At 54.9% G+C, this 27663-nt stretch overlaps 2 protein-coding genes across 3 annotated transcripts in view; one reads left to right on the top strand and one right to left on the bottom strand.

Moving 5' to 3' along the window:
• Positions 1-3242, top strand: part of PHF21B (PHD finger protein 21B) — a 92756-nt gene extending 89514 nt beyond the window's left edge. For both annotated transcript variants that reach the window (XM_065945323.1, XM_065945329.1), the window contains exon 13: positions 1330-3242. In XM_065945323.1, coding sequence (XP_065801395.1) covers positions 1330-1548 — 219 coding nt within the window. In that variant the 3' untranslated portion in view covers positions 1549-3242. The remainder of the gene's footprint in view (positions 1-1329) is intronic.
• Positions 3243-16076: 12834 nt separating this feature from the next.
• ARHGAP8 (Rho GTPase activating protein 8) overlaps positions 16077-27663 on the bottom strand; it is a 54120-nt gene continuing 42533 nt past the window's right edge. The window contains exons 9-13 of the mRNA XM_065945189.1: positions 24062-24135; positions 21229-21306; positions 20458-20586; positions 17101-17204; positions 16077-16473 (exon numbers count right to left, since the gene is read on the bottom strand). Coding sequence (XP_065801261.1) covers positions 16144-16473; positions 17101-17204; positions 20458-20586; positions 21229-21306; positions 24062-24135 — 715 coding nt within the window. The 3' untranslated portion in view covers positions 16077-16143. The remainder of the gene's footprint in view (positions 16474-17100; positions 17205-20457; positions 20587-21228; positions 21307-24061; positions 24136-27663) is intronic.

The raw sequence follows: 27663 nt of genomic DNA, 5'->3' as shown, positions 1-27663 counted from the left end.
GGTGGTGATGGTGATGATGGTGGTGGTGATGGTGGTGATGGTGATGATGGTGGTGATGGTGATGATGGTGGTGATGGTGGTGATGATGGTGGTGATGGTGATGACGGTGGTGATGGTGGTAATGGTGATGATGGTGGTGATGGTGGTGATGGTGGTGATGGTGGTGATGGTGGTGATGATTTTGATGATGGTGGTGATGATGGTGGTAATGGTGATGGTGGTGGTGATGGTGATGATGGTGATGGTGATGATGGTGGTGGTGATGGTGGTGATGGTGATGATGGTGGTGGTGATGGTGGTGATGGTGATGATGGTGGTGATGGTGATGATGGTGGTGATGGTGGTGATGATGGTGGTGATGGTGATGACGGTGGTGATGGTGGTAATGGTGATGATGGTGATGATGGTGATGATGGTGGTGATGATGGTGGTGATGATGGTGGTGATGGTGATGATGGTGGTGATGGTGGTGATGGTGGTGATGATTTTGATGATGGTGGTGATGATGGTGGTAATGATGATGGTGATAATGTAGTGATGGTAGTGGTACTGGTGGTCATGGTAATGACGGTGATAATGTAGTGATGGCAGTGGTGATGGTGATGATGGTGGTGATGGTGATGATTTTGATGATGGTGGTGATCATGGTGATGATGGTGGTGATGGTGATGATGGTGGTGATGGTGATGGTGATGAACTTGGTGGTGATGATGGTGGCAGCAGTGTCAGGCCCTGGTAAAGCTCCTTAAATGTCATATTTCATTTAATCCTCTCAGTAACTCTGTGAAGAGGCCCTATGATTATTCCTATTTTGGAGTTTTGGACACAACCTCAGGAAGTTGAAGTTATTTGTCTGAGCAGCAAATGATTCAAATTCTAACCACTTTACTGTGATGCCATGAAACCTAAAAGGCTAGAAAAAGCTGTGAACACAGCGGGCAAGAGAAAGAGCAGAGAACTGGCCAGCAAGCTCAAGGTCTTTCCGAGGGGCTGCAGTTGAGCCAGAGCAGGCTCCGCGCCTCCTGCAGCAGGAGGGGGGAGCAGTGTGGTCAGCTGGGAGCCCCCCACCCACAAGGGAGCACGTACCCACGTCCCTGCACACACACACCGTTTCCAGCCCTGAATTTTAAACCAACTTCTCCTGTGGATCTGACTGCCATTTAATTCCTTTTTTTGCTTCTGACTGGTGTGTGAGGCCCTCTTCCTGGTTTCTTTCAGCCTCTGCGAGGGAAGGGAGGGGCTTTGGGAGAAGGGGTTAAGCGGTGGCTACCCCAGGGGCCTGCATTACTAAATGCTGAGACCTTTCTCTCTGACACCTTCCCCGAACAGAAATGCCTGGAGCTCAAGACGAGCCTGCTGGCCCGGCAGAGGGGCACCCAGTCGTCCTTGGACCGCCTGCGGGCCCTCCTTAGACTGATACAGGGTGAGCAGATGCTCCAGGTCACCATGACGACCACCAGCCCCGCCCCACTGCTGACAGGGCCCTGGACCAAGCCCTCAACAGCAGCCATACACTCTGCCCTCCAGCACCCCCAGGGGCACAACTGACCCCCAAGGGACCCGTCTTCACACGCGCGGAAAGTCACTGGGACCCTGCTCGCAAGACCTGAGGGTTCTGTCAGCCTTAATTCATACACACTATGAATTTCAGACAAAACTAAGACCAGGAAAGAAGGGAGGAGGAGCTGAATGAGAGTCGGGATGGAGTCCTGCCTGCTTCCCGTCAGAGAGGACGCCCGAAAGCCAGTTGGGGGTGCAGAGTCAGCTCCCAGCTGCTGGGGGGGCTTGTCCAAGCCTCCGGTTTCTGGGCACAGCTGTCTCCTCGGCCTTGAGTCACCCCTGCTCGGGAGAGCAGGGCCGAGGCGCCCTACGTGCTTGCGGGAGGGGAGCCGAGGACACGGCGTAGCTGAGTAGTAGAGCTAGTTGGAGCGAGAGGTGGGTAGCAAATCTAGGTAGACTCCGCCATCCGCCCACCCTCACGGGGCCGCCAGGTGTGTGCCAGGCCTTCCAGACGCCTGCCCCATCGTCAGTATTATTAGCATTCAGAATCGCAGCTGTTTAACTCGAAGGACGCTCCGAGGGGTCGGACGCTGCTGTCGCCCGGCCTGCCTCTGTCTGGCCCCTGATCGTGGGGGCACCCTCGCCTCACGCCTCCTCCTGCCTCTGCTGACTGTTTGGATTCGTCTTGCCCTCGGTGTCTTTTTCTCACGAAGTTTCTGGGCGAGATGGAGCTGCAGCCATGCTGGGGAGTCGTTTGGCAGGTTTTCCATCTGGGGTTGAATCGTTCACCCTAATGACCGAAGCCTTTTCTTTTCTCCTTTCGAAGAGCCGATAAGATATTCCGTTCCTCTTTTCTTGCCAGTACAGACACTATGCCAAAAAAATAACTTTACATTTTTGTACGGCGTTTTTATTGTGAGATAATTTAATGTGAAGGGGACTTGGTGACTTCGCTTCCCGCTCACGGGGTCTCTGCTGCCAGGGATGAACGGAAGCCCCCTCGGGAGGAGGGGGAGGCTGCCAAACTGGAGAGACCCAGAGCGGCTTTTAAGAAGTGGGGGGGGGGGGAGGGAGAGAGACCAGTGGCCTCGGGAGACTGGAGGGTCCCTCTTCTCACAGTCTCCTCAAAAGCGGAGGGAGGGCTCCTGCGCCTGGGGTGGGCTGTGCAGGCTGGTCACCCCTTGCGGCTTCTCCAGTCCCCGAGGGACTTAGAACTTAGCACAACAGGATGAGCATCTGGGAGCCACGGGGCTCCCACCCCAGCATATCACACGGTGCCGACCGCAGGGCACGCGTGTGCGTGCGCACACGTGGCCCGAGACACGCACACACGCACGCACGATGCCAGGTGCCCGGCGAGGAGGCTGGCCGGCACCCCACACAGCCCGCTAGCGGTCCCTCCTGTCATTTCCACGACTCCGGGAGAAACTGTGCTGTACGATACAGATCTATTTTAATACACTCAACACTGGGTTGAACAAGATTTTTATATTCTTTTATTGATGAACAAAGTGAGCTGTGAGACACACGTCTTATATATTGGTTACTCTAGATGCCAATTATGCATTACCGCGTGGCTTGCGATGTAAATGTCTTCAGGTTCCTTTTTTTTTTTTAAGTTGGTTGGTTTTTCTTCTCGGATGGATTGAATTACGTTTTTAAAGAAATTGTTAATGGGAGGATGTGAAAGGTTGGACCCGGGAGGGGTAGCTGCCGATGTGTCCTGAGACTTAGTTTTTTTTTGGACCAGGGAGGACCGTCCGATGGCTAGTGAGGATAGAGAAACAGTGTTTGTCTTAAATATGCCGATGTAGTTTCCTTCTTATGATGCATTAAACTCGATGGATGGTTTCAGAGCCCTGTGGTTTGTTTCCTTGCCTTCAACAGAGAGGTCTCGGGGAGTACAGGGGTGGGGGAGGCAGGGAATTGGGGATTGGAGGGGGTAAAGGTCAGGGTCCTGCCATCAGCCCACCCCAAAGGGAGGGAGGGAAGAGAGAACCCTGAGGGGGCCACCACACACAGATCCCCCAGCCCCGGGGGGTGCAGGCACCCCTTTAGAGCCAGGATTGACGATGGCAAGTAACAGAAGCTCAGACCAGGCGCCGTGCGGAGCCCAGGGGCCATGTGCACACTGCTCCCCCCTTCTCCCCCTGCTCCTCCTCTCAGGATCCACGTGACCGCTGTCTCTGCCTCCCGGGCAGCGTGGCCCCAGGGTCCCACAACTGCCCTGGTCTCAGTCACACTGGGAAGCCAGACCGCCTGCATCCTTGCTCCAGACGTGATGTACAGGCCTCTGGTTGGTCCATCTGGGTGAGGAGCCCATCGACGGACAGTCAGCTGTGGCCGAGAGTGGGTGGAGGACACAGCGACTGTCTGCTGGAGTCCGCATCGGGGTCTGCTGCAGCCAGCGCTGTGTGTTCCCCATCCCCACCCCCCTCCCCTGCCCGGGCCCAGGTACTGGAGTCAGACCGCTTTGGCTCCGCTTTTGGGTCCGTGTGTGGCCCCCACTCCTCCTGAGTTCTCACCGGCCTTGTCCCACCTCCTGGCTTTCCGTGTGTCTGTGCTGGTATCTCCCCAGCCTTCGTCTCCAGCCCAGACCTCTGCCATGGACTCCCGCTGCCCACGGTCAACCCCACTGACGTCAGCAGGCATCTCAGACAGCCTGGTCTCCCCCAAGCCAGCCCCTCTGACCGGGGGGAGTTCACCCTCCTAATCACGTGGGCTGGCCTCCACCACGGTCAGTGCCGTCTGTCAGGTGTGCTTTCAGAACTGTAGCAGGTGTGCTGATTACTGTCTCACCACCCACACCGTGGCCTTGGTCTCACCATCCTCAACCTGGACCACCGCCGCCGCTGTCTCCACGCAGTCACCTCCTCCGTCCCGCGCGGCCGGTGTGACAGCGCCTCCGTTAGACCCCCGCTTTCCCTCCTCCCTCAGCAAAAGCTCAAGTCCTCAAGGCCGCAGGTCCTGCCTCCTCCCGCCCCTTCAGCATCCCCTCCTGCTCCATGCCACCTTCACGGCTCTGTTCTGGCCACGTGGCCTCTCTGCACTGCCTGGAACCCCCTGGGCCTGCGCCTGCCACAGGCCTCTGCACATGCGGTGGGCTCACCCATGTGCCCCTTCCCCCCGCCATCTCCCTGAGCTTCTCCCCCACTTGGGGTCTTGACCACAGTCCCCTCCCAGGACAGCCGACCCCAGGCCCCCTGACCAAGACCCAGCGTTTCCTCTCCTTCCTGGCTCTGACTCCTGGGACGTTCATGACCTGCCATTGGTCATCTTCGTATGGTTTCGTCCGCTTCACAGAGGCAGGGAGTTCAGAGGCTGGACATCCGAGATGAAGGTGTCAGCGGCAGGGCTGATTCCTCCTGAGGCTGCGGGACAGACTCTGCTTCTGGCCGCCATAGACTCATCACCCATCCCTGCTCCACCTGACACTTCTCCCTGTGGGTGTCTGTGTCCGCATCTTCCTTTTTCATCAGGGCAAGTTGTATAGGATGAGGCTTCACCCCAGTGATCACACATAAACTGTGTCACCCTACTTCCGAATCAAGTCACGTTCACAGATCCTGGGGGGGCTTGGGACTTCAACGTCTTTTGTAGGGGACACAACCCATAACAGACACCTTCCGTGGGTCCTCTGAGGTCTGCTTCTCTAGGTTTCTTCGCCCAGGACCACCCAGGGCTGCCCCCCGGCCTCGTCTTCCCCCGCACAGCCCACGTAGTGTCGTCCTGCCCAAGACCCCGTTCCCTGACGGCCGACTGTGTGCCCGCCCCACCTGGCTCCTTCCTGGGACCTGCTCTGACAAGTCAGCCCCTCCCAGGGGACTTGAAATGCCAGGACCTAAAGGGGGACACACCCAGGTCACACGGCCAGCAGGTGGCTTTATCCCAGTCCGTGGTTCCCGGACACTCTGCCTCTCTGGACGCTGGACACTGGTCACGTGGGGCCCGTGTGGATGGCTGGAAGCCGCCCTAACCAAGTCGCAGGCACGCGCACTCCGGACCCGGCCAGCTGGCCAGTCGGGGGCTGCAGATGGTGACCTGGCCCCTGGGTGACTCCACCGAGCGTGAGGGGACAGACGAAGGGGCACAGGCTGGCCAAGTGCTCCTGACCACGCGCTGCCCCTCCCTGCCCTTTCAGCCCATACTGCGTGTCCCATGGGGGGCAGCGCTCCTTAAACTAGACTCTGCTGTGCCCCCACCATCTCCCAGGCCCCCCGGGGCTCCCCGAGAACAGCGCCTGCAGAGTCTGGTGATGCCGCCTGGGGGTCCTGGTCCCCACCTCGATGTCCTGCCCTACCCTGAGCAGCAGCTCAGGCTGTGGCTGGGGGGGCTCCCCAGGGACCCCCAGGCACACCCCAGGGAGAAGTCAGACTGTGAGACCACCTCGCCAGGCCACCCCGCCCTCAGCCTGTCCTGCTTCTGGTGGCCGCTGCTCACCCCACCGCCGTCCCCTGCCTCTGGTCCCCCGGGAGGACTCCACACCAGGCCGCAGACAGCTAGGTGCTGGCCGTGGCTTCTGCTACCCTCACTGGCTACCTTCTGCTTGGCGAGGCCCCAGCACCCACTCCAAGAATCTCTGATTTCCAAACAGAACGGAAGGACTCCCACACACCCGCGGGCAGCTCTGATCGGGTCCCTGTTGTCGTCGGGTGGCAGAGACCCGTTGGTTCCAGTAGCAGCAGGCAGGTTCCTGCGGGGTCGGGAAGCCAGGCGGGGGAAGGCTGGCTCCGGGACGGTGTGTGCGGAGGTGTGTCCACCCCCAGCTTCCCCGACCCCCCGGTGTTAAGTCAGAAGGAGGAGGGGTCCCCACCACCTCCACTGCTGGGGCTCTTTGAGGTGGAGGCATTCCCCAGAAAGCGGGGGGGCAGGGGCAGCCTGGGGTGGGCCACCTCTGGAAGCATGGCACTGGTGTCAGAGCAGGCTCGTATCAGCCCAGAGAACCACTATGTGCGTCACTTCCAAATCCACAGTCACTAACTTCACATTTATCTCCTGACCACGCTACGTGGCATGCAGGATCCTGGTTGCCCAACCAGGGATCGAACTTGCACCCTCTGCAGAGGAAGCACAGAGTCCTAACCGTTGGACCACCAGGGAAATTCCTCAAAAAAATAATAAAACTTCCTTTATTATCATCTCCATTCTCCTACTAAACTTATCCAATGGGTTTCTTTTTCTTTCCTGTTTGTAAAAAATAGTTTTAAATACTGTATTTCACTCTTACAGAATTCCCCTGTTTTTAAAGATTTCTATTTTTGTTTTTCACTGTGATTTCCTCTCTTTTCATTTACTTTAAGCATATTTTCCTTTATGAACTTGAGAGTGTGTATAATAACTGCTTTAACACCCTTGACTCTATTTTCAACACCCGCATTATTTTCAGGTTGGTCTCCATTGATTGTTTCTCGAGGTGGCGCTAGTGGTAAAGAGCCCGCCTGCCAATGCAGGAGACATAAGAGACGTGGGTTCGATCCCTGGGTCAGGAAGATCCCCTGGAAGAGGGTATGGCAACCCACTCAGGTATTCTTGCCTGGAGAATCCCAGGAACAGAGGAAACTGGCGGGCTACAGTTCATGGGGTCACAAAGAGTCAGACAGGATTGAATCGACTTACTGTGCACGCATCATTGATTATATTAGACTGGATTGCATTTTCCTGTTTGTATGATGAATAATTTTTAATTACGTCTTGGATGTTGTGGGTATTATGTTGTAGAGACCCTGGGTTCTGTTATGTTCCTTTGAAGAGTGCTGGTTTTTGCTTGCTTTAGCAGGCATTGAACTTGGGCCCTAACTGCAAACTCTGTCAGCTGGTGGCTCAGCCCCGGTTCAATTCTTTTATCATTAGCTGGTAATCAAACAGGACTTGAAATGGGGTTTAAATGCTCAAAATACAGCCTGTCCCTGTCTGGCTCTCTCCCGTCCAGAACTCCCGACCCACCTCCTAGGGACCGTCCCAAACTCTACCCTCTGCTCTTTAAGCCAAAAAGACTGTTGTTTCCTACTGTCAACACAACCATTCTAACAGAATTGCCAGCTTTGGCCCAGATCAGATTAAAAGCCACATAATGGAAGCCCATCCGGTGCAGGTCACTTCTCCAAGTGTAGACCTCCCTCGAGTCTGTCTTCATTCATTCTCCAGGGCCTTCACATTGTTGATTTCCTGTTTGCTTACCTGTGTTCTTTTGTATTTTGTCTAGAGTTAACAGACGTTGTTGTGGAAAAGTCAAGTTCCAAGAGAGTTATTCAGCCACACTGGAAGCAGAGCACTTGGATTTACTAACAGTCCTTAGAAAACTTGAATGTATGTGTGTGTGCTCAGAGGTTCAGTCGCGTCCAGCTCTCTGTGACTCCATGAATTATAGCCTGCCAGGTTCCTCTGTCCGTGGAGATTTTCCAGGCAAGGATACTGGAGTGGGTTGCCAAGTCTTCTTTCTGGGGATCTTCCCGACCCAGGGATTGAACCCTCGTCTCTTGCGTCTTCTGCTTTGGCAGGTGGATTCTTTGCCGCTGAGCCACCTGGGAAGCCGCTTAGAAAAACTTAGACTGAAGTAAGAGTGAAAGACCACTTTCCTACTCAATTTTTAAAAAAATTCCTTCCGGGACTTCTCTGGTTGTTCGCTGGTTAGGAATCCACCTGCCAATGCTGGGCATACCGGTTTGATCCCTGCTCTGGGAAGATCCCACGTGCGCTGCAGCTCTAGAACCCCACACACATTAGAGCCTGTGTCCCACAACTAGACCAGTCGCCCCCACTCGCCGTGACTAGAGAAGGCCTGAGCCCAGCAACGGAGACCCCGTGCAGCCAAAAATTAAATAAAATTTGAAAATGCCTTCTGTACGTTGTTCCAGACGTGTAATATTTTCAATTCATAAACTATATATAGGAGTGGGGCATTTTAAAACTTTACACAAGCAGTAGCACCCTGTATTTATCATCCTGCAACTTCTCCCCCTCTCCGCATGATACTGGAGATTCAGTCACATGGAAACGTACAGATCCAATTTATTCATTTTACCTGCAGGACGCTGTTCACTCTCACGGAAGTCGCTTTCCTTCATCTGCCTTTTCTTCTATTGATGGACACACTCAGGTCGCATCTGATTGTCTGCTCTGACAACAACCCTGCAGTAATCTCTCTACCTCCCTTTTTTGGTTTATTTGTCTCGACTCACAATTGCTGGATCAGCTTTAACTTCACCAGCTTGCTAAATTGTGATTGTACCAATTTACATCTCTACCAGCAGTGCAGGAAAGTGCCAATTCCTCAAAATATGAACAATGCTTCTCTCCGGGCGGTAAAATTTTAAATGATGCTCACTGCCTTTGTTTGCACTTTCTGTCAGCGAACTTTTTTTCCCCTGAGCAATTATTTCTCTGATAACAAAACAGGAAAGCTTTTTGTTATCAAACCAACAGCGGGGCTTGCTCTGCCTCTTCCACCCCATCTATATCCGGGGGGGACCCCACTTCGGGGCCCAAATCACTCAAGCCTGGGAGCTGCCAGGCCCCTCCCCTGTCTCCCCCCTGTTTCCCACCCCTGCCCGAGTCCTGTTCATACTGCGGAAGCTCTAAAAAGATGTATCTGGGGACGTGGTGGTCCAGTGGCTAATACCTTGAGCTCCCAACGTCAGGGGCGCCAGTTCGATCCCTGTTCAGGGAATTAGATGCCACAAGCCATAGCTAAGAGTTCACATGCTGCAACTAAAGAGCCCACGTGCTACAACTAAGACCCAGTGCGGCCAAACAAATAAAATGGAAAAATAAAAATAAGTAAATAAATGTTTTAAGGTATTGGAAGAAAAAATATAAATGAAAAATAATTTAAAAAATTTAAAAAGGCATATTTTGTGCTTTTATTTGCTTTTCTCCCCAGCTCTTCTGCAAGCCCCATGAAGGCAGGATGTATACCCCCCACAAAACCTCTATAATTGTGAGACTGTTACTGCTGGTACAAAACAGATGCTGTGAAACACACAGAGGCCCGCAGAGCGGAGGCTGTTTTTCCTATTATGCAGAGGAGTAGAAGCTCCAAGAACTTACCCCAACCACACTCCCACGTGCAGGTCAGAAACCCAAGTGGAGCCTCCTCATTTTGAACTCCCCGAGTTGGGCGACATGACTCACCTAGGCTCACAGGTCTGAGTCTGAGCTGTACCAGAATCGGGGAGCTGAGCGCCTGGCCCCCCGGTGATGGCAGTCTGGCTCTTTGGAATGGACTGGCCACTTGCTCTGCCTACAGACGCGTCTACTCAGGGCAGGATTCATTAATTCCTGGTAGATGTCAGCTCCAAGTCCTGGGCAGCCTGCCTAATCTCTGGAGTTGCTTAAAATCTCTGTCATTTCTGCAAAAGGGAATGTTTGGGCAATTTATCTCACATGTCCTTGTCAATAGAGACACTCCGGGGCCCTGGTTCCAGCCTCACATTTCATTGTTTCAGGCTGATACGCGCTGCGTGGGTCTCCAACACATTATCACCGTAATCACTTTCTCTTGCCGTGGAAATGGTGTTTTGATACAAGGGAAGGGTGACAGGACCACGTGGCGCTGGCGCTGGGATTCCACAATTATCACTTGTGAAAGGGAGGCTGCTATCAAAGCAGCCACGGGAGAGCGTCTCGGGGCCACTGCTCAGAGTCAGAAAATTTGAAACATATATTTCACAAATGTGCGCCACACTGGAAACCTTTCTGCATAATGCATGAGATTTGATTTAATGTCGTTGTTAATTCTGGTGTTCACAGTGGTGTGCTCTTAAGGGAGCCATCATTTTTTTTATTTCAGACTTTTTTTTCTTTTCCTGGCAGCACAACTCTGAGGCCGTTTTCGGGTTGTTCTGAAGTGTATGAGAACAAGACGCCTTCCTGGGGGCGAGGGGCGTAGATGCCAGCTGCGCTTCCAGCGGCCAGTGGGGCTGGCCGTGGGTTTGCCTCGGTCTCCCAACTGAACCCCTTGGGGGCGGGGGAGCCCACTCAAGCTGGTCCGAGCGTCCCCCACCCCCCGCCCATGCCTGATTGTGTTGGCTGGATCTGGAGTTTAAAAAAAAAAAAAAAAGATGTAAGAGAAAAGAAAAAGAGCTTTTTAGGAGAATAGAAAAGAAACAATAATACTTTTCAAGTGGTCCAAGAGCACCGTTCTGGCTGCACTTGGCTGTGAGAGAGAGAAAGCTGGAAGGAACAGCAAAGACGGATAAAGAACGATGGAGGGAAAGAAAAAGAAGAAGTGAAGTCGCTCAGTCGTGTCTGACTCGTTGTGACCCCATGGACTGTGTGTAGCCCACGAGGCTCCTCCGTCTTCTCCTCCTCTTCTCCAGGGAAGAATACTGGAGTGGCTGCCATTTCCTTCTCCAGGGGGTCTGCCCACCCCAGGGATTGAACCCGGGTCTCCCGCCTTGTAGGCAGACGCTTTACTGTCTGAGCCACGAGGGCGTGGGGGTCAGACCAGAAGCAGGAGGGGGGCTGTGGAGAGACAGGTGAGAAAGAGGGGGCTGGGAGGAGACAGGCTATGCTGCTCAGATCAGCGGGCCCTGAGGGGCTCCTGGAGCCCAGCACACGGGGCCAGAGCCCGGCGCCATGAGGGCGCAGGCTGCCACCGCCCAGCTCGGGGAGGCTGGCGTGGAGCGAGTACAGGCTGCAGCCTGTGGAGTCCATCCTGCGCTGAAGTCCGCCGGGCTTGGAAGGTCTGAGCTCCCTCGGCCTTTGTGAACATCTGCCATCTACTTAGGGTGACTGCAGCTGCTGAAGAGGTGTACCCAGGGCTGGGTGGGGGGTGGGGAGGAGCGTGGACAGCCACCTGGGTGACCAAGACCTGTTTTAAGTCCAAAGATGTAGATGATTCTGGTCCAACCAGGAAGTGTCCAAGATACAATTTGGCAGCAGACAAACCTTTTTTTTTTCTCCAGTTTTATTGAGAACTAACTGATGTACATCACGATGCTTTTTTTCTTTTTAAATTTCATTTTTAACTAGAGGATAATTGTGTGTGTAAATGTCGCTTAGTTGTGTCCGACCCTTTGCAACCCCATGGACTGTACAGTCCATGAAATTCTCCAGGCCAGAATACTGGAGTGGGTAGCCTCTCCCTTCTCCAGGGGAACGTCCCAACCCAGGGATCAAACCCAGGTTTCCTGCATTGCGGGCGGATTCTTTACCAGCTGAGCCACAAGGGAAGCCCTGGGGGATAATTACTTCACAATATTGTGATGATTTTTGCCATACACCAGCAGGAATCGGCCACAGGTATACGTATGTCCCCTCCCTCTTGAACCCCCCTCCCACCCACTGGGTGAGTTTAAAGCATATAGCATGCGGGTCTGGTGTACGTGTATCGTGAAATGATTATCATAATAGGTTCAGTTGACATTCATCATCTCATGTAGACACAATAAAAAGAAAACAATTTCTCCTTGTAATGAGAACGCTTAGTATCTACCCTCTTAACAACTTTCCTATGTATCAGACAGCAGGAGTAGCTATAGCCGTCAAATTGCTGGTTATATTCCTAGTATTATTTATCTTACGGCTGAGGTTTGTAACTTTTGATCACTGTCTTCCAATTCCTCCTTCCCCACTTCCTGTCTCTGGTAACCACAAATCTGATCTCTTTTTCTATGACATTGGTGGTTTTTGTTTGTTTTTTGTTCTACATATTAAATGGGATCATAGGGTTTTTTTTTTCTTTCTCTGCCTGACTTATTTCACTTAGCATAGCATCCTCAAGGTCTATCCAAGTTGTCAAAAGTGTTAGGATTCCCTTGTCTCTATGGCTGAATAATCTTCCACTGTATAAATAATCACATCTTCTTGGTCCATTCATCCACCAAGAAACACGTGGGTTGTTTCCAAGTCGTGGCTGTTGCCAACACAGGGCAGACAAACCCTGATGTCCACACTGAATCATTCAAATGTGTTCAGACAGGAAGCTGGGCCAGGAGGTTGCATCTGATCAGTCTCAGCTCTCGTGGTTTCTGAGCTGCTGTCCTGTCAGCTGGAGGGGAGTGTGGAGTGTGAACGCCCCCTCCACTGTAAGGTGGGCAGATGGAGGCCCTGACCCCTCTCTTTGGCCCCCACAGCGCAGGGCTGCACAGAGCTGAGTCCCTGCTCTGCCACATACAAGCTGTGTGGCTTAGTGTAAGTTCCTCCACCTCTCTGGTCCTCCAGGTCCTCGTCTGTAGACCAGAAATGAGACGATCGGAGTAGACATGTAGGCCCATCTGCCCCAGGTCGGGGAGGGGCTTCACCAGGGAGGATTAATCCTCCTGGCCTCTCTCCCCACCCCCTAGTCCCTCCCGTGGGAAGAGGAAGGAATATTAAGAAGTCTGGAGGGAATATTAAGAAGTCTGGAGGGAATATTAAGAAGTCTGGAGCCAACTGCCTGCAGAACACGTGGACTCTGGCCCGCGTCTTGCCCGGGCTCAGGGATCAGGTGGTGTTAGTCGAAATCAGGGTGACTAGTTAGTGAGCGCCCTTGGCCACAGACAGAGCGCAGGCAGGCAGGGCCCTGGCCAGCTCGAAGCAGGCACTTTGACTCCCGGGTCAAAGTCTGCCTTTTCCTCAATGTTCTCAGTCCAGGCACGGAGATGGCTGTTACTTAAAGCCGCTCAAGCCCCAACCGTGAACGCCCACCTGGCTGGGCTCCCCCAGGAGGCAGAGGCAGGTGGGAGGTGGTCCTGCAGCAGCCCCTACACCGCAGGGACCAGCGAGGACACCAAAGTCTCCTCCCGGCGTGTGGCCCGCGTGGCCGCGTGTCATCCCGAGAGCCCCATGGGAGGGACCCGGCTCAGCCCCCGACCATGTCCTTGTGGTGGCCGTCCGAGCGCAGGTCGGAAAAGAATTTCCAGACACAGAGCATTGAAGGAGGGAGTGAGTTCATCATAACAAAGAGCAGAGATAATGTGGGCGCTGGGAGCACGGCAGGCTGAGCTCTTGACCCACCAGGGAGAGCCGATAGGATGCTGTTGGAACAGCGGGCCGGCTCCAGGGAGAGCCAACGCTTTCATGAGTTGTTGTTCAGTCACTAAGTCGTGTCTGAATTTTTGCGATCCACGGACGGCAGCACGCCAGGCTTCCCTGTCCTTCACTATCTCGCTGAGCTTGCTCAAACTCATGTCCATTGAATTGGTGATGCTACCCAACCATCTCACCCTCTGTCGTCCCCTTCTCCTCCTGCCCTCAATTTTTCCCATCACCAGGGTCTTTTCCGATGAGTCGGCTCTTCGCATCAGGTGGCCAAAGTATTGGAGCTTCAGCTTCAGCATCAGTCCTTCCAATGAATATTCAGCATTGATTTCCTTTAGGATTGACTGGTTTGGTCTCCTTGCTGTCCAAGGGACTCTCAAGAGTCTTCTCCAATACCAATTTGAAAGCATCAGTTCTTTGGTACTCAGACTTCTTTATGGTCCAACTCTGACATCCATACATGACTACTGGAAAAACCATGGCTCTGACGAGACGGACCTTTGTCGGCAAAGTGATGTCTCTGCTTTTTAATACACTGTCCAGGTCTGTCACAGCTTTTGTGGGTTAGCAGTCAATTTTTACAGCCTCAAAACAAAGAAAATTCCTGCTGGAAGGGTGTATTAGGTGATTGTTTCGGGGCCATAGAGTGAGCATGGGGTGGGCATTTTTGCCTAACTTGGGGTCAGGAAACTGGCTGGTGATGATCAGGGGGGCTTTTGGCAACAGTTGAGAAGGAAATGGCAACCCACTTCAGTATCCTTGCCTGGAGAACCCCATGGGCAGAGGAGCCTGGAAGGCTACAGCCCATGGGGTCGCAAAGAGTCGGACACGACTGAAGCGACTCAGCACGCATGCACAAAGGGACTCGGTCAGTTCCAGAGGTGACCTTGGTTCTGGGCTCCATGTCTGTTGCCTTGGTGCAAGGCCTCGCACCTGTGACCTTGGACTGAGACTCCACAGCCCAGCCTCCTGGGGCTGGGCCTGCCTCTCCCCAGGAGGACGTGCTGTGTCAGTGGGAGGGTCTCCCCTCCAGCACCCATCACCTGCTCCACCTCCTCCACCCAGAAGCCACAGGAGGACCAACGTCCTTACCACCTGAATGGCCGGGACTCGGGGGCGCTGTGCTCTGGCCTGGACCCGACAGGGAACCCGCATCAGAGAAACGAGAGGATGCTCCCCTGCTCTCGGTCTGCCAGGTCCTTGAAACGAGGGGTCACCCACTCACTGCTGGGCGCTGGGAGGCGGCTCAGTGGGCACACGTCCCCTCCCTTACAGAGACGAGGACAGGCAGGCAGGCGGCCGCAGCCACAGGTGGAAGTGGAGTGAAGGTGGAGGTGAGAAGAGGCAGGAGTTGAGCATGGCGCCCACACCCTCCGCATTCGGGAAGCAGCCCCAGCTGTCCAAGGAACTCTCCAGGCAAGAGTATTGCAGCGGGTCGCCACGCCCTCCTCCAGGGCATCTTCCCGACCCAGGGATGGAACTCACATCTCTCGTGTCACCTGCAGTGGCAGGAAGGCCCGTTACCACTAGCGCCACCTGGGAAGATAAAGTGAAGGTGTTAGCTGCTCAGTCGTGTCCAGGTCTTTGTGATCCCATGAATGGTAGCCCGCCAGGCTCCTCTGTCCATGGGATTCTCCAGGGCAGAATACTGGAGTGGGTAGCCATTCCTTTCTTCAGGTGATCTTCCCAACCCGGGGAGAGAACACAAGTCTCCTGTATTGTAGGCAGATTCTTTACCGTCTGAGCCACCAAGGAAGCCCTCCTTACACTGTAGTTAAAGTTAAATGAAGTCATGAGTGTGGGACCCGGGCCCGACAGGTCGTGTGTCCTTATGAGAAGAGAGACCAGGGAGCTGGCCCTTTTGTCTCCTGAGCACAGAGAGGGGGTGGCCATCTGCACGTCAGGGGGAGCGCCCTCGCCAGAAGTAAAGCCTGCTGGCACGCTGACCCTGGGCTTCCGGCCTCCACAACAGCAGGAAAACAAGGGCCCGTTGTTGAAACCCTGGCCTGCGGTGTCTGTTGTGGGGGCCTGCCCACACTGACCCATCGGGCACCAGCCCTCCTTTGCTGCCGGGTCTGTGTGGGGCACCTGACCCCGGCCAGCCCACCGGTGCCTGCCCCGGACACGTGTCCCGTCCAGGATGAGACCTTGGCTCGGCCAATCAGGGATGCTGGGGGCTCTTTGCTGGGAACGTGGAGCCATGACTTTTCACGGTTCCTCACTGTATGCGGGGCTGGGAACACAGGACCGTCTCGCAACACCAAGGGGCCGGCCTGCCTGAGACCGCAGGGCCAGGACACGTCCTGAAGCCCTCGGGCAGCCGACGGCCCCGTTTCTCCACCGCCTCGTATCCCCACCCTTTGCCCTTCCGCTGTGACCGAGGCCTTGGCCCCAGAGGCCGCTGCTCTAAGTCACTGGGTCCGCATGGTTTGTCACGTGGCATCACGGCAGCAGGAGACGCCTGGTACCAGGCCCAGCCAGTACATTCCCGTTTTAGGTGAGGCCAGGCTGAGTTCTGATCCTAACAGATCCATCATCTTGGCTCAGCCTGCCCTTACCCAACAAGAGGGGCTGAAGAATCAGAAGCACGGAATTTTCACCGGAGGCTTGCTTCGCTAGAAGAGCGTTTAATGGCAAGTTTACAAAACACAGATGCGGAGACCGCCGCTGACATTTCCAGCCCTAGAGGAGCCTCCCTGCCGCCGTCAGGGGACGCGGAGGGAGCGGGGGCCGGGCGAGGCGGGAGGCGGGTCTGTCTTCAGCTGCGCCTCCGTCGGGGGCGGAGCCTCTGGCGCGGGGACCGCGCCGCTCGCCGGCCTGGGCCCCGCGCTCTTCTTCGGGGCGGCGGCTGAAGACCTTCTCGTAGTACTCGATCAGCAGCTCGGTGAACAGGTTCAGGGGCACGAGGGCACCCAGGGAGGAGGCCCCCTGGGACGGCCAGATCAGATTCAGCCCGAAGACGCAGGCCAGGTTGGAGCTGTTCATCTTGTTGGAGATGCTCTCCTGGGACACCTGGGGCCAGAACATGCGGTACACAGGGGTGTGACCGGGGTGCCCTGCGCCCGGAGGAGGGCTGGAGCCGCCTGCCTGCGCTGTGACCCGTCCTGGCCTCAGTTTCCCGTCTGTAAAACGGAAGGGATGGGCCTTGACAGCCCCGGGGGCCCACTGGCTCTGACCTCTTGATCTCCTTCTGGAATGGGAATGTCCCTAGCAGCCTCCCCACCCCCCCCCCCGCCCCCGCCCCAGGACTCAGGGGGTGGGGCCCTGGGGACAGAGTGCCCGGCTGGAAAGGGGCTGCCCGCTCATCTCGGCCAACACTCAGAGCAACCCCAGCGCCGCGAGAGGAGACATTGCTATTGTCTTAGGGCCCCCGGCGTGTGGCTCACGGTGCAGCAGGCCCCGGACACTCATGACACGTCCTGCTGAGGCCCCACGCGGGCGGCAGACTCTGAGCACTCCGGTCTGCATACACAGCACCCCTGGCCCCCCCCCCCCCCCCGACCTGCCCCATGACCTGCCGGGCAGAGGTGTGGCCCGGTCAGCCTTGCAGGAGGCCCTTCGGGCCCAGAGTGGGCTCCAGGGCCGAGGGAGGTGAGAACCCAGGCCTGGTCTGCCCGGGCACCAGCTCGGCCCCCTCACCTCGTGCAGGAAGCCCATGAGGTAGCTGAGGACGGCGTAGTTGTGTTCTGGAAGGTTCTGCAGGATCTGGCGGCAGCAGGTCACCCGCAGGCTGCTCTCCACACCTGCCATGGCCCAAGAGTCCTTCCTGAGCGTCCCCTTCCTGCGTCCCTCTGAGGACGGGCAGAGGCGTGGGGAGGGGGGGACAGATGGCCCCATGCCTGGGCCTCGGGCCCACTTCCTTCCCGGCCATGTGGCTGTTCTCAGCAAACCCCCGTTCTCCGAGCTCTGCCTGCTTCTTTACCTCGGGCACCATGACTGCTCCCCACCAGACGACCCTCGGGAGCCAGATCACTTTATGGATGGGATGGTCGATACAAACAACAGGCCGAGGGTCGGTGGCCTACTTCTGTCAATAAAGCTTTATTGGCACAGACCCGCATCCATTCATTTGTCTATGGCTGCTTTTGCATGATGGCTGAGTCTGGTACACACAGCCTAAAACATTTACTATCTGACTCTATAGAAAGAGCACATGGGCCCTGCTCTGGACTAACTCAACCTGTTTACAATCCACAGCTCAGGGCCCCACACCCAGCAGGGTCTGGAAGCAGCCAAGCAGACCGAGCCCCTCCAGTGGGCCCCCCCACATACCCCGCTGAGCTCCATAAACTGCGAGTGCAGAGGTGCTACTCCACACGCATCCACCAAGCTCCTGCTGCGGACACGTGTGTGCACACACGGACACACCTCGAGCTTCCAGCACCCTAGACCTCCTCCCACTAAACCTTGGGCATGGTGACTGTGAACTAACACAGCCTCTGCTGAAAGACACAGAATTCCCTGCTGTGAACATGCTTGCTGACTTTTCAACAAAAGTCATTCTTCCCTGAACTCAAGCTGTCGCCGGGTAATTTGAGCAGACTAGGAATCCCCTCAGAGTTAATAGTTCCGAGGAACCAACAAGTCTTGTTGCCCTGGATCTCTGCTTTCCAGCCTCGACATCTTTCTTTCTAAGAGCTGTGGTCCCAGAATAGATATGGTACATCATCCACCCCTGGCTTTTACTGTGGTTCCTTCGAGAAAGAATACTCCCTAGTGAGCAGGAAGGAGCAGCTTGCTGTCACAAAGCCGCCATGAACCAAGCACTTACTGTGTGCCAGGAATCATGCCAAGCAGTGCATGTGCCTTTCATGCTCAATGCAACCCCGCTTTTATATAGACGAGGAAAGTGAGCTCAGAGAGGTTAAGTGACCTGCCCAAGGTCACACAGCTAAGCTGTGCTGAAGCCCAGACTTGAGTCCCATTCTGCTCAGCTTTGAGTTGGTGCTCTAAACCTTGCTAAACCGTGGGGCAACTATCCCCGTGGCAGTTTCCTTTTTTTCCTGGACACCCCAGGCCACCTGGAAAGCCCATTTCCTCCAGAGCGTTCTCTGCAAGGACTTCTTGCATCACTTCAAGGAGACATGCACCCCACCTGGGCGGGGTTGCCAGATACAATAGAGGCTATCCAGTTAAATGTGAACTGAAGATAAACAGCAAATTCTTCTTTAGTGCAGGTATATCCTGTTCAAAATTTGGCACATACTTATACTAAAGAGTTTAGTATACTTACTTACACATAGATACCTACTTATACTAAGAGTTCATTATTTATCTGAAATTCACATTTGACTGGATGTCCTGTGTTTTTTAAATGCTGAATCTGGCAACCCTATGCCTGAGTCAGGATTCAGTCAAGCTGAGTTGCTGAATGACAGCCGACAGGGTCCATAGCCTTCAGAATAACTAAGCTGATAGAATGATAGGCAGTTATTAAAAAGAACGAGTAGAGATGGCAAATGAAGAGGAAATAACTAGCTCATAATTGCAATCTTTCTACAGGAACTGCTCTAAGATGGGGTCAGGCAACTCTGTCTATCATCAGGTTTTGGCTGGAACGAAAAGTGCTTTCTTGGGCAGGAATTTATTTGGGTTGGAGTCACCATCCTAGGGGTACAGCCTCGAGCCTTCTAACTCTCATTGTTAGAAACAAACAGAGTGCCTGTTCAAATCTCAGCGTGTGCGTATGGGGTGTGGGGGCGCGGGGAGGAAGTGGGGGCTTCGTTGTGTCTCATGGCTTGAGACCCACCAGGAGTCAAATCCAGTCTGGGGGGAGCAGTGGGGGCAGAGGTCGTCCCATCTGACAGCAGCAGTGTTTGGTCACATGCTTTCTCAGCATCCTCCAGCATCCCCAACTTGCCCTTGTTCGTGCTGTTCAGTCGCTCAGTCGTGTCTGGCTCTTTACGACCCTATGGACTGTGGCCCACCAGGCTCCTCTGTCCATGGATTCTCCACACAAGAATACTGGAGTGGGTTGCCATGTCCTTCTCCAGGGGGAAGACCCGCCTAGAAAGCCCTGACGCACCCCCACTGGCTGTTAGGAGTGACCAGTGCCACGGCCGGCCCTTGGTGCCCCTGGTCCATTCCAGAACGCCGGCATCACCACGCCCGAGAGCTGCAGCTCACGTCACGCCTCCCTGGCGTTCTCCACCAATCTGGGGAGATTCTCTCCTCAAATTCCAGTCAGGCTTTGTAGAGTTCTTTTATTAACAAAGCCTCTGCTTTCAGGCTTCTTTTTGCCTCTGCACTGTCCAGCTTTACCAAGAGCTGTAAGTGAGTGTAACGGGAACCCTGATCACCCTTGCCATCTGATGGGTCCTCACCCCCCCGTCCCCCACCCCCTAGGGGATGTTGGACCACCTGGTCTGCCGGTAGCAAGAGTCCTTGGATCAGTGTAGTCAGAATCTGCCCCCGCCTACCCCCACCCCCGTTTCCCCTGAGTGAGCTTCCATCCGCGGATCACCCGCTCCCCGGCTGTAAAGCCCCTCCTCCTGCTTGTGGTGTTTGGAGTTGAGCCCAGTCTGTCTCCCCACTGCAGTGGTCCCCACACCTCTCACGATGCCCCCCTGACCGACGAAGGGGTGCCTCATTGTGCTTCCACAAGGGCCACGCATAGCTTTGTCTGTAACAGCAGGCGGGGGTGGTACACCCCTTTCTAGAGGAGGAAGTTGAGGTGTTTGCTAGAAGCAGAGAACCTCCGGAGCAGTGCAGGGGGGTGCACTCTGACCGGGGAGACGTACCCCAGATCTAGAGACGCCCTCCGAGATCCCGCCTCTGGGCCCAGGGGCACCTGATAACCCCTGACCCCGTGTCCCCCGACCCTGGGCAGGGTTGGCCTGGCTGAGGCCAGTGGGGGTCCAGGCGGGGACAGCCCATCTCCTGGCCCACAGCGCTGGAGGGAAACAGGAGGAGGCCGGGCAGCCCCACCCCCCCACCCTCCCCGGCCTTCGATTGGCACCCCGGGCACCTCTGGCCGGCACCCCGGCGGGTACGTACTGGTGATCTCGAGGATCTGCTCGTAGGCCTCGAAGGTCAGCAGCGGCTGGGGCAGCTCCCGTAGGAAGGTCTTCAGGATCACGGCCGGAAGGTGGATGTCCCCATAGTCATCGAAGTTCACAGGCTTCCCTGGACACAGAAGGGCGTGCGTCTGAGTTCTGGCGCTGGCCTGGGTACTCCGGTTGTCGAGCAGGCTCAGACTCGAAATGGCTTGAAACCTCCTGAGGGGAGGAGCCCGACGCCAGGACACGGTACTGTCCCGTCCTGCCGATGGGGTGTCACCTGCCCTCCCCTGCCTCTCCACGGCACCCGGCTGAGGCTGGGGGACACTGGGACATTTTAATGAGTTAATTTGGTGGCACTGGATCTTCATGGCAGCACGCAGGGTCTTTGGTCTTTGTTGCGGCATGTGGGATCTAGCTCCCTGACCAGGGAGCCCAGGCCCCCTGTATGAGGAGTGGGGAGTCTTCGCCGCTGGACCACCAGGGAAATTTCAGGGGGACACTATTGATTCTCTGCCACATGACCCGGTCCAGCCTGGATGAGAGCACCCTGAGGTCAGGCCTGGCTTCCACTGTCCCCAGGATTGGGAGGGGAGGCTGGGGTCTGGGCATAGATGCACCGGGGCAGCTCCCCCCCAATCTGGGCTATGCTGGGGTCGGGGGTGGGGGGAGCTCCGCTGGCTCGAGTGATGGGCTCTGTGGCCCCGGAGGCCCCTGTGAGGGTGACCGGGCTAGAGACTGACAGAGAGGGTCTCGGGGAGCCACTCACCTTGGTTGTAGAGCCGCTGGATCTCGCGGACCGTCTGGACACTGGCCGATCTCCGGAACAGGCCCTCGGTGTGGAGTCCTGTAGGGAGGGTCCCCAGGCATCTCACAGGGCCCAGCACCTGAGGTTTCTAGAACATTCCGTGACCCCCTGCCCACGCACCCTCCCCACCGCGGCTGGCAGAGGACACTCTCTAGCCTGGCTCATCTTTTCTCTGCTAGCCCCGTACCCACCCGTGTTTATTTCTCTTAAATCAAGCCTTTTCCATATTCCCCAGTCCCACCTGATTCCCCACCTCTGCAGACCCCAGAAAGGGAGCGTGGAAGAGGCTGACGCTTCAGGCAGACAGCTGGGGTCTGCCCGACGACGCTGCCTCAGGCCAGCTGTGTGACCTCAGAGAAAGCACTCAGCCTCTCTGAGCCTCAGCTGCCTCGTCTGCAAAGAAAGCCAGGAGCGCCTGCCTCCAGGGGCTGCGGGAAGGATGGACAGGGTGAGTCATGGCCCGAGCCCAGCCCCCAGGACACCCCCGAACAGGCTGCTCCCCTTTCTTCCCAGTGTCTAGAGCTGACCTGGCCTATATGGCGGCCACTAGCTGCCCATGGTGGTTTACATTTGTGCAATTAAGATTAAATAAAGTAACAAATCAAGTTACCCAGGCTCAGCACACGAGCCACACACACTGTACTCCGTTGGATGACGGCCACACGTGGCCAGTGGCTACCGTCCTGGACGGTGCCGAGAGCATGTCCACGTTCGCCAGGACAACACTGGGCCCCAGAGCCCTATGCTTGCCGCTCACCCCCTCCCCAGCCTCTTTCCACGCTGAAGCTGAGTGAGCTATTTGACACCTACATCCAAACCTCATCGGCTCTGGCACGGAGCTCTTCCGTCTCCATCAGTCATGGGAGAGCTGCCGTGAGCGCATACCACAGACCTACAGGTCTGCCTACTGCCGCCCTGCTCTCCTGCCCAGCGCCCCCCGCCCGCCCCTCTAACCCCTCAGTCCAGCCTCCACCGGCTCCGCGCTCCTTCCTACCTTCACCCTCTGCACCTACCCTTCCCCTTGCCTAGGGGCCCCTCCTCCTCTTTCTTGCTGAGTGATTGTAATAGGCAGAAATCTGACATGGCCCCCAGGCTCCTGGGCCCTGGAGTCTCAGGTATTCATTTAAACACTTATCTAGATGCTGCAGTGAAGGGACTCTGCAGAGAGAATTCAGGTCCAACGTAGTTGACCTGAAGAGATTATCTAGGGTGGGTCTGGCCTAATCAGGCGAGTCTCTTAAGAGGGACCCAGGTTCCTCCTGGCAATGCAGACTCAAAGTGTGGGGGGCAAGGATTCGAGGTGTGGGTGTCTCTCCAGGGAGAGGTCACACGGCAAGGAAGCAGGCCACCTCTAGGAACAGAAAGAGATCCCTGGCTGAGAGCCAGCAAAGACGCAGGCGACTTGGAACTACAAACGCAAGGACTGGACTTGACTGGCGCACTGGATGATCACGGAAGCGGAGTCTTGCCCAGGGCCTCCAGAAGAGAGCACAGCCCGGCCAGCACTGTGAGTTGAGCCCTCTGAGGCCCTGAGCAGAAAACCCAGCGCCCGTGGCCAGACTTCTGACCTCAGACATCGCAATAATAAATTCACGCTGTTTTAAGCTCCTGAATTTGTGGCTACTTGTTACACAGCCGCCCGCGGGTCAGAGCTCAGCTTCCCCTGACCTCTGTGACCGGCTCATCCCTGTCCCGTGAGGCTGCAGTTGTCATAGCTACAGCCCCTGGAAGGGACACAGGCTGTGAGATGCAGTCACCGTGACAATCTTAGTGCCTAGACCAGGGCTGAATGCAGCTGAGTGTCCAACGAATACACGTCCAATCCACATATTCACTCAACAAACATAGAGTGAGTTCCTACTGTGGGCTGTTTGTTAATTGGTTTTTTAAATAAGGAAATTAATACATTTTTTAAAAAAGGAAACTCCCTTCCGCAGCTTCTGTGGAATTTTTTTATCCACAAGTTTTTTTTGTCCATTCCTGAGATACGTAACGGAAAGGGCAGTGCTGCTCGTGACAGAGTAGGAACAAACGTCGAAGGAGAGACGGCTCCAAAGGACAACCACAGACCCTCCAGCCTGAGAGCCGAGGTCTCAGAGCAGTTTTCACGCCTTGAGCGTGCAGTTCCTGGGGCATGCTGGGAACCACCGCCAGGGACCCCACTTCCCCTCTGACGCTCTGACCCCCACAGCTCCTGCATCTGAACCTGCAGGCAACCACTCCTCACTGGCAGCCCTTTCTCTCGAGAATGGTCTTCCCCCTTTTAAGGTAAAAGACACCTCCATGCACCTTTCCTGTGGATCTGAGCTCTGGCCTCAGGAGTCTAGGAGGAGCCACAAGGCTCATCCCCACATCACTGAGCACACCCACCCCACTGGCAATGGTGTCTACAAACCCAGCGCATCTCTCGTGATAAAGGAGCCCCTTCTATGGGGGTGTTCCCATGGACCAGAGCTGTGTGAAGCACCACACACACATCACCTCACTTAGGCTCCACAACAACCCCATGCACCTGGGGCAGATGAGGAAGCAGAGGCCCAGAGAAGGTCAGTAACTCACCTGAGGCCACACAGCTAGCACACAGCAGAGCCAGGATTCAAACCCAGAATCCAGGTCAGAGCCCATGGCTGGAGCCACTGTGCCCCAGGCCTGCCCATCCTGGTCATCCCCCCGTGCCCAGGTTCTAGCTCCTCCCATCCTCTGGCCTGTGGGGCGCTCAGGACCCCAGAGAGACCTCCGGGAGAGGTGTCCCTGGCACCCTCAGCCCCCCTGGCTGGAGTCAGTTCACACTCACCTTTCTCTCTCAGGTACGTCACTGTGCACCTCAGCACGGGGGGGATGAGTTCACCTTGATTTTTGTCTTTGAGGCTGAGGGCAGAGAGAAGAAGGCAGCAGTTTTCACCTGGGTGTGACAGGTGACCGTGACAAGAACGAGGTCCTCACCACACCTCTGAGAAAACACGGGCCCGAGATGCCATGCAGGGAGAGAAAGAGGCGGCCTGGGCCCCAAGGAGGTAAGTGGTCTGGTGGCCAAGAGAGGCAGAAATAATAAAAACGATGGTGCGTTATCTGAGCGCTCCACCAGGAGGGTGCACATGATACTGAGCAGCTCTGCGGATGGGGAGGGCTCCACACGGGGCAACTTCTGAGCTGGGTTTTGAGGGATGAGTAGGAGCTTTCAGGGAACAAAAGAGGAAAGGGCATTCCAGGCAGAAGGAAACACATAGAAGGCCCAGAGGTGTGAGAAGGTCTGGCTGTGGAAGTAGAACCAGGAGACCTAATCAATCAAAAGAGATGCTTTGTGAAGACCAAGCACGTTGCCCCAGACAGGCTGTTAACACTCAGTCTCTTATGTAGTAACCTGATACAGAGATTCAGGAAACTTTAAACGCTTTAAAGATAAGGAAACTTTAAAACACAGGTACAGTTATCATTACACACCAGTCAGGATGGCTGCTATCCAAAAGTCCACAAGCAATAAATGCTGGAGAGGGTGTGGAGAAAAGGGAACCCTCTTACACTGTTGGTGGGAATGCAAACTAGTACAGCCACTATGGGGAACAGTGTGGAGATTCCTTAAAAAACTGGAAATAGAACTGCCATATGACCCAGCAATCCCACTCCTGGGCATACACACTGAGGAAACCAGATCTGAAAGAGACACGTGCACCCGAATGTTCATCACAGCACTGTTTATAATAGCCAGGACATGGAAGCAACCTAGATGCCCATCAGCAGACGAATGGATAAGGAAGCTGTGGTACATATACACCATGGAATATTACTCAGCCATTAAAAAGAATTCATTTGAATCAGTTCTGATGAGATGGATGAAACTGGAGCCCATTATACAGAGTGAAGTAAGCCAGAAAGACAAAGAACATTACAGCATACTAACACATATATACGGAATTTAGAAAGATGGTAACGATAACCCTATATGCAAAACAGAAAAAGAGACACAGAAGTACAGAACAGACTTTTGGACTCTGTGGGAGAAGGCGAGGGTGGGATGATCTGAGAGAACAGCATCGAAACATGTATATTAACAAGCGTGAAACAGATCGCCAGTCCAGGTTGGATGCATGAGACAAGTGCTCGCGGCTGGTGCACTGGGAAGACCCAGAGGGATGGGATGGGGAGGGAGGTGGGAGGGGGGATCGGGATGGGGGGCACATGTAAATCCATGGCTGATTCATGTCAATGTATGGCAAAAACCACTACAATATTGTAATTAACCTCCAACTAATAAAAATAATTGGGCAAAAAAAATTGAAAAAAAAAAAGCCAAAACACAGGTACAATTATATGAATGGCCCTTCCACCCTCACCTCCTCACACCCCAGCTCAACCGGCAGAGTCAGAAATCTGAAGCCACAGCCGCCTACACTGACCCATTCTACGGACCCCTGGGCTCCCTCTAACCGTTTGCTTCTCTCTTTCCTCATCTGCTGGATTTTCTTGCCCCAAAAGCAGCATATTTGAGACACTGGGCTAAGTTGGTCCAGGCTCCTCTGTCCGTGGGATTCTCCAGGCGAGGATGCTGGAGTGGGTTGCCATTTCCTCCTCCAGGGGATCTTCCCAACCCAGGGATCGAACCCAGTCTCCTGCATTGCAGGCGGTTTCTTTACCGACTGAGCCACCAGGGAAGCCCCCGGCTAGATTGAGGGGCCAGGGCTCTGAGGTCACACATTCCTGGCTGGGATCCTGCCCTGCCACTTTTTAACTGAGCAGAATATGTTTTGCTGTTCCTAGGATGCCTGCTCTTTAAATGTCAGTTGGGTTAATTTGACTGATTGTGTTGCCCAAGCTTTCTAGACTGTTGTTGCTGTCTGCTTGTTCCATCAACTATACTGAGCAGGGTACTAGGGTCTCCTACCAGGATTGTGTATCTGCTTCTCCTTTGGTTCCCCCAGATTTTGTTGCATGTATTTTAAAGCTGTTACTAGTGAATAAACTCTTAAGATTAACTTCTTTGTTATTACAAAATGTTCCTCGCTACACCACAGAAATCAGGATACACCACAAAACGGTTGTTGTTTGAAGCTCGGTGCTGGGGGAACTTATGATGCAGCCACAGATTAGGGGAAAACATGGTCACAGGTGGATAGAGCCGGGACCCAGACCCATGAGTCTGAGCCTGGAACCCTCACTCTTAAATATTATCTACTTAATTTCCATTGTACTTTTGCTAGCCCCAGTCAGAGATGGGAGATGGACACTGGGAAAGTCCAGGTGACCAGCTTAAGGTCCCATAGCCAAGAGATGGCAAAGCTGGAGGCTAGGCGGCCACGATGCATGCGCCTTCTGTAGCGATTCATCGGGTGGACGTGATATCCTTCCTGCTTTCCATTTTACTCTGAGATTTACAGAGGACCCAAGCACGAGCACGTGGGCTTCCCAGGTGGCGCTGGTGGTAAAGAGTCCACCTGCCAACGCAGGAGACACAGCAGACATGGGTTCAGTCCCTGGTCAGGAAGATCCCCCGGAGGAGGAGGTGGCACCCTACTCCAGTATTCTTGCCTGGAAAATTCCATGGGCAGAGGAGCCTGGTGGGCTACAGTCCGTGTGGCCACGAAGAGCTGGACGCAACTGAGTGAGCACAAGCATGGGCACCAGGAAAACCGCATCACCAGCCGCGACAGGCCTCTGCAGGCCCTGATCTCCTCGGAAAGCTGGCTTTACTGCTGATTTCACTTCCACTGAAGCTTGTCCCACCAGGACTCCAAACAGTAATCCAGTTGGTAAATGGGCCCGAAGGATGGTCTCTGCTTTCATGAGGTCATGCTACCACAGGGATGCAAGCTGGACACTCCAAAACCACTTCCCTAACTTGATTCCCTGTGTGTCCCCTCTGAGTGGGAGGATGCGGCCTGGGTCCCAGGTAGCGTCTAGAAGGTGTCCCCGCTGCAACCCGGGGAGGAGCATGGTGGATGGGTCCTTTTCTCCCAGGACACTCCAAAGCTGCAGGCTCTCTTCCTCCTCCATTTACTTCAGGAACCACACAGATCTACACAAGGCCTAGGAACTGGGTGACCCACAGCCTGTCTCTGAGCCTCCCCAGCCTCAGTTTCCCCACATGGGAAACAAGAGATGTTGGTAACCTCCCTCCAGGGAGAACTGCAAGTCATAAACAGTGAAAGACAGGAAAAGCTTTGAGCTGTAAGTCAAAGACACTGATAATTAAAATCACTGCAATGCTGAGGGCTGGGTGACGTCCCAGGCCAGACGCAGAGGGCCCATTTCACGGACGGAGAACTGGGCCCAGTGTGCTCGTGAATAGACATAGAATCCTCAACAAAATATTAGCCATGCAAATTCAGCAACATGTGAAAAGATGACACACCATGAGCACATGTGATCTATCCCAAGAATACAAGGCTTGTTCAACACATG

Source organism: Muntiacus reevesi, chromosome 1 (assembly GCF_963930625.1).
Source record: "Muntiacus reevesi chromosome 1, mMunRee1.1, whole genome shotgun sequence".
Lineage (NCBI taxonomy): Eukaryota > Metazoa > Chordata > Mammalia > Artiodactyla > Cervidae > Muntiacus > Muntiacus reevesi.
This window is presented reverse-complemented; position numbering and strand designations above follow the sequence as displayed.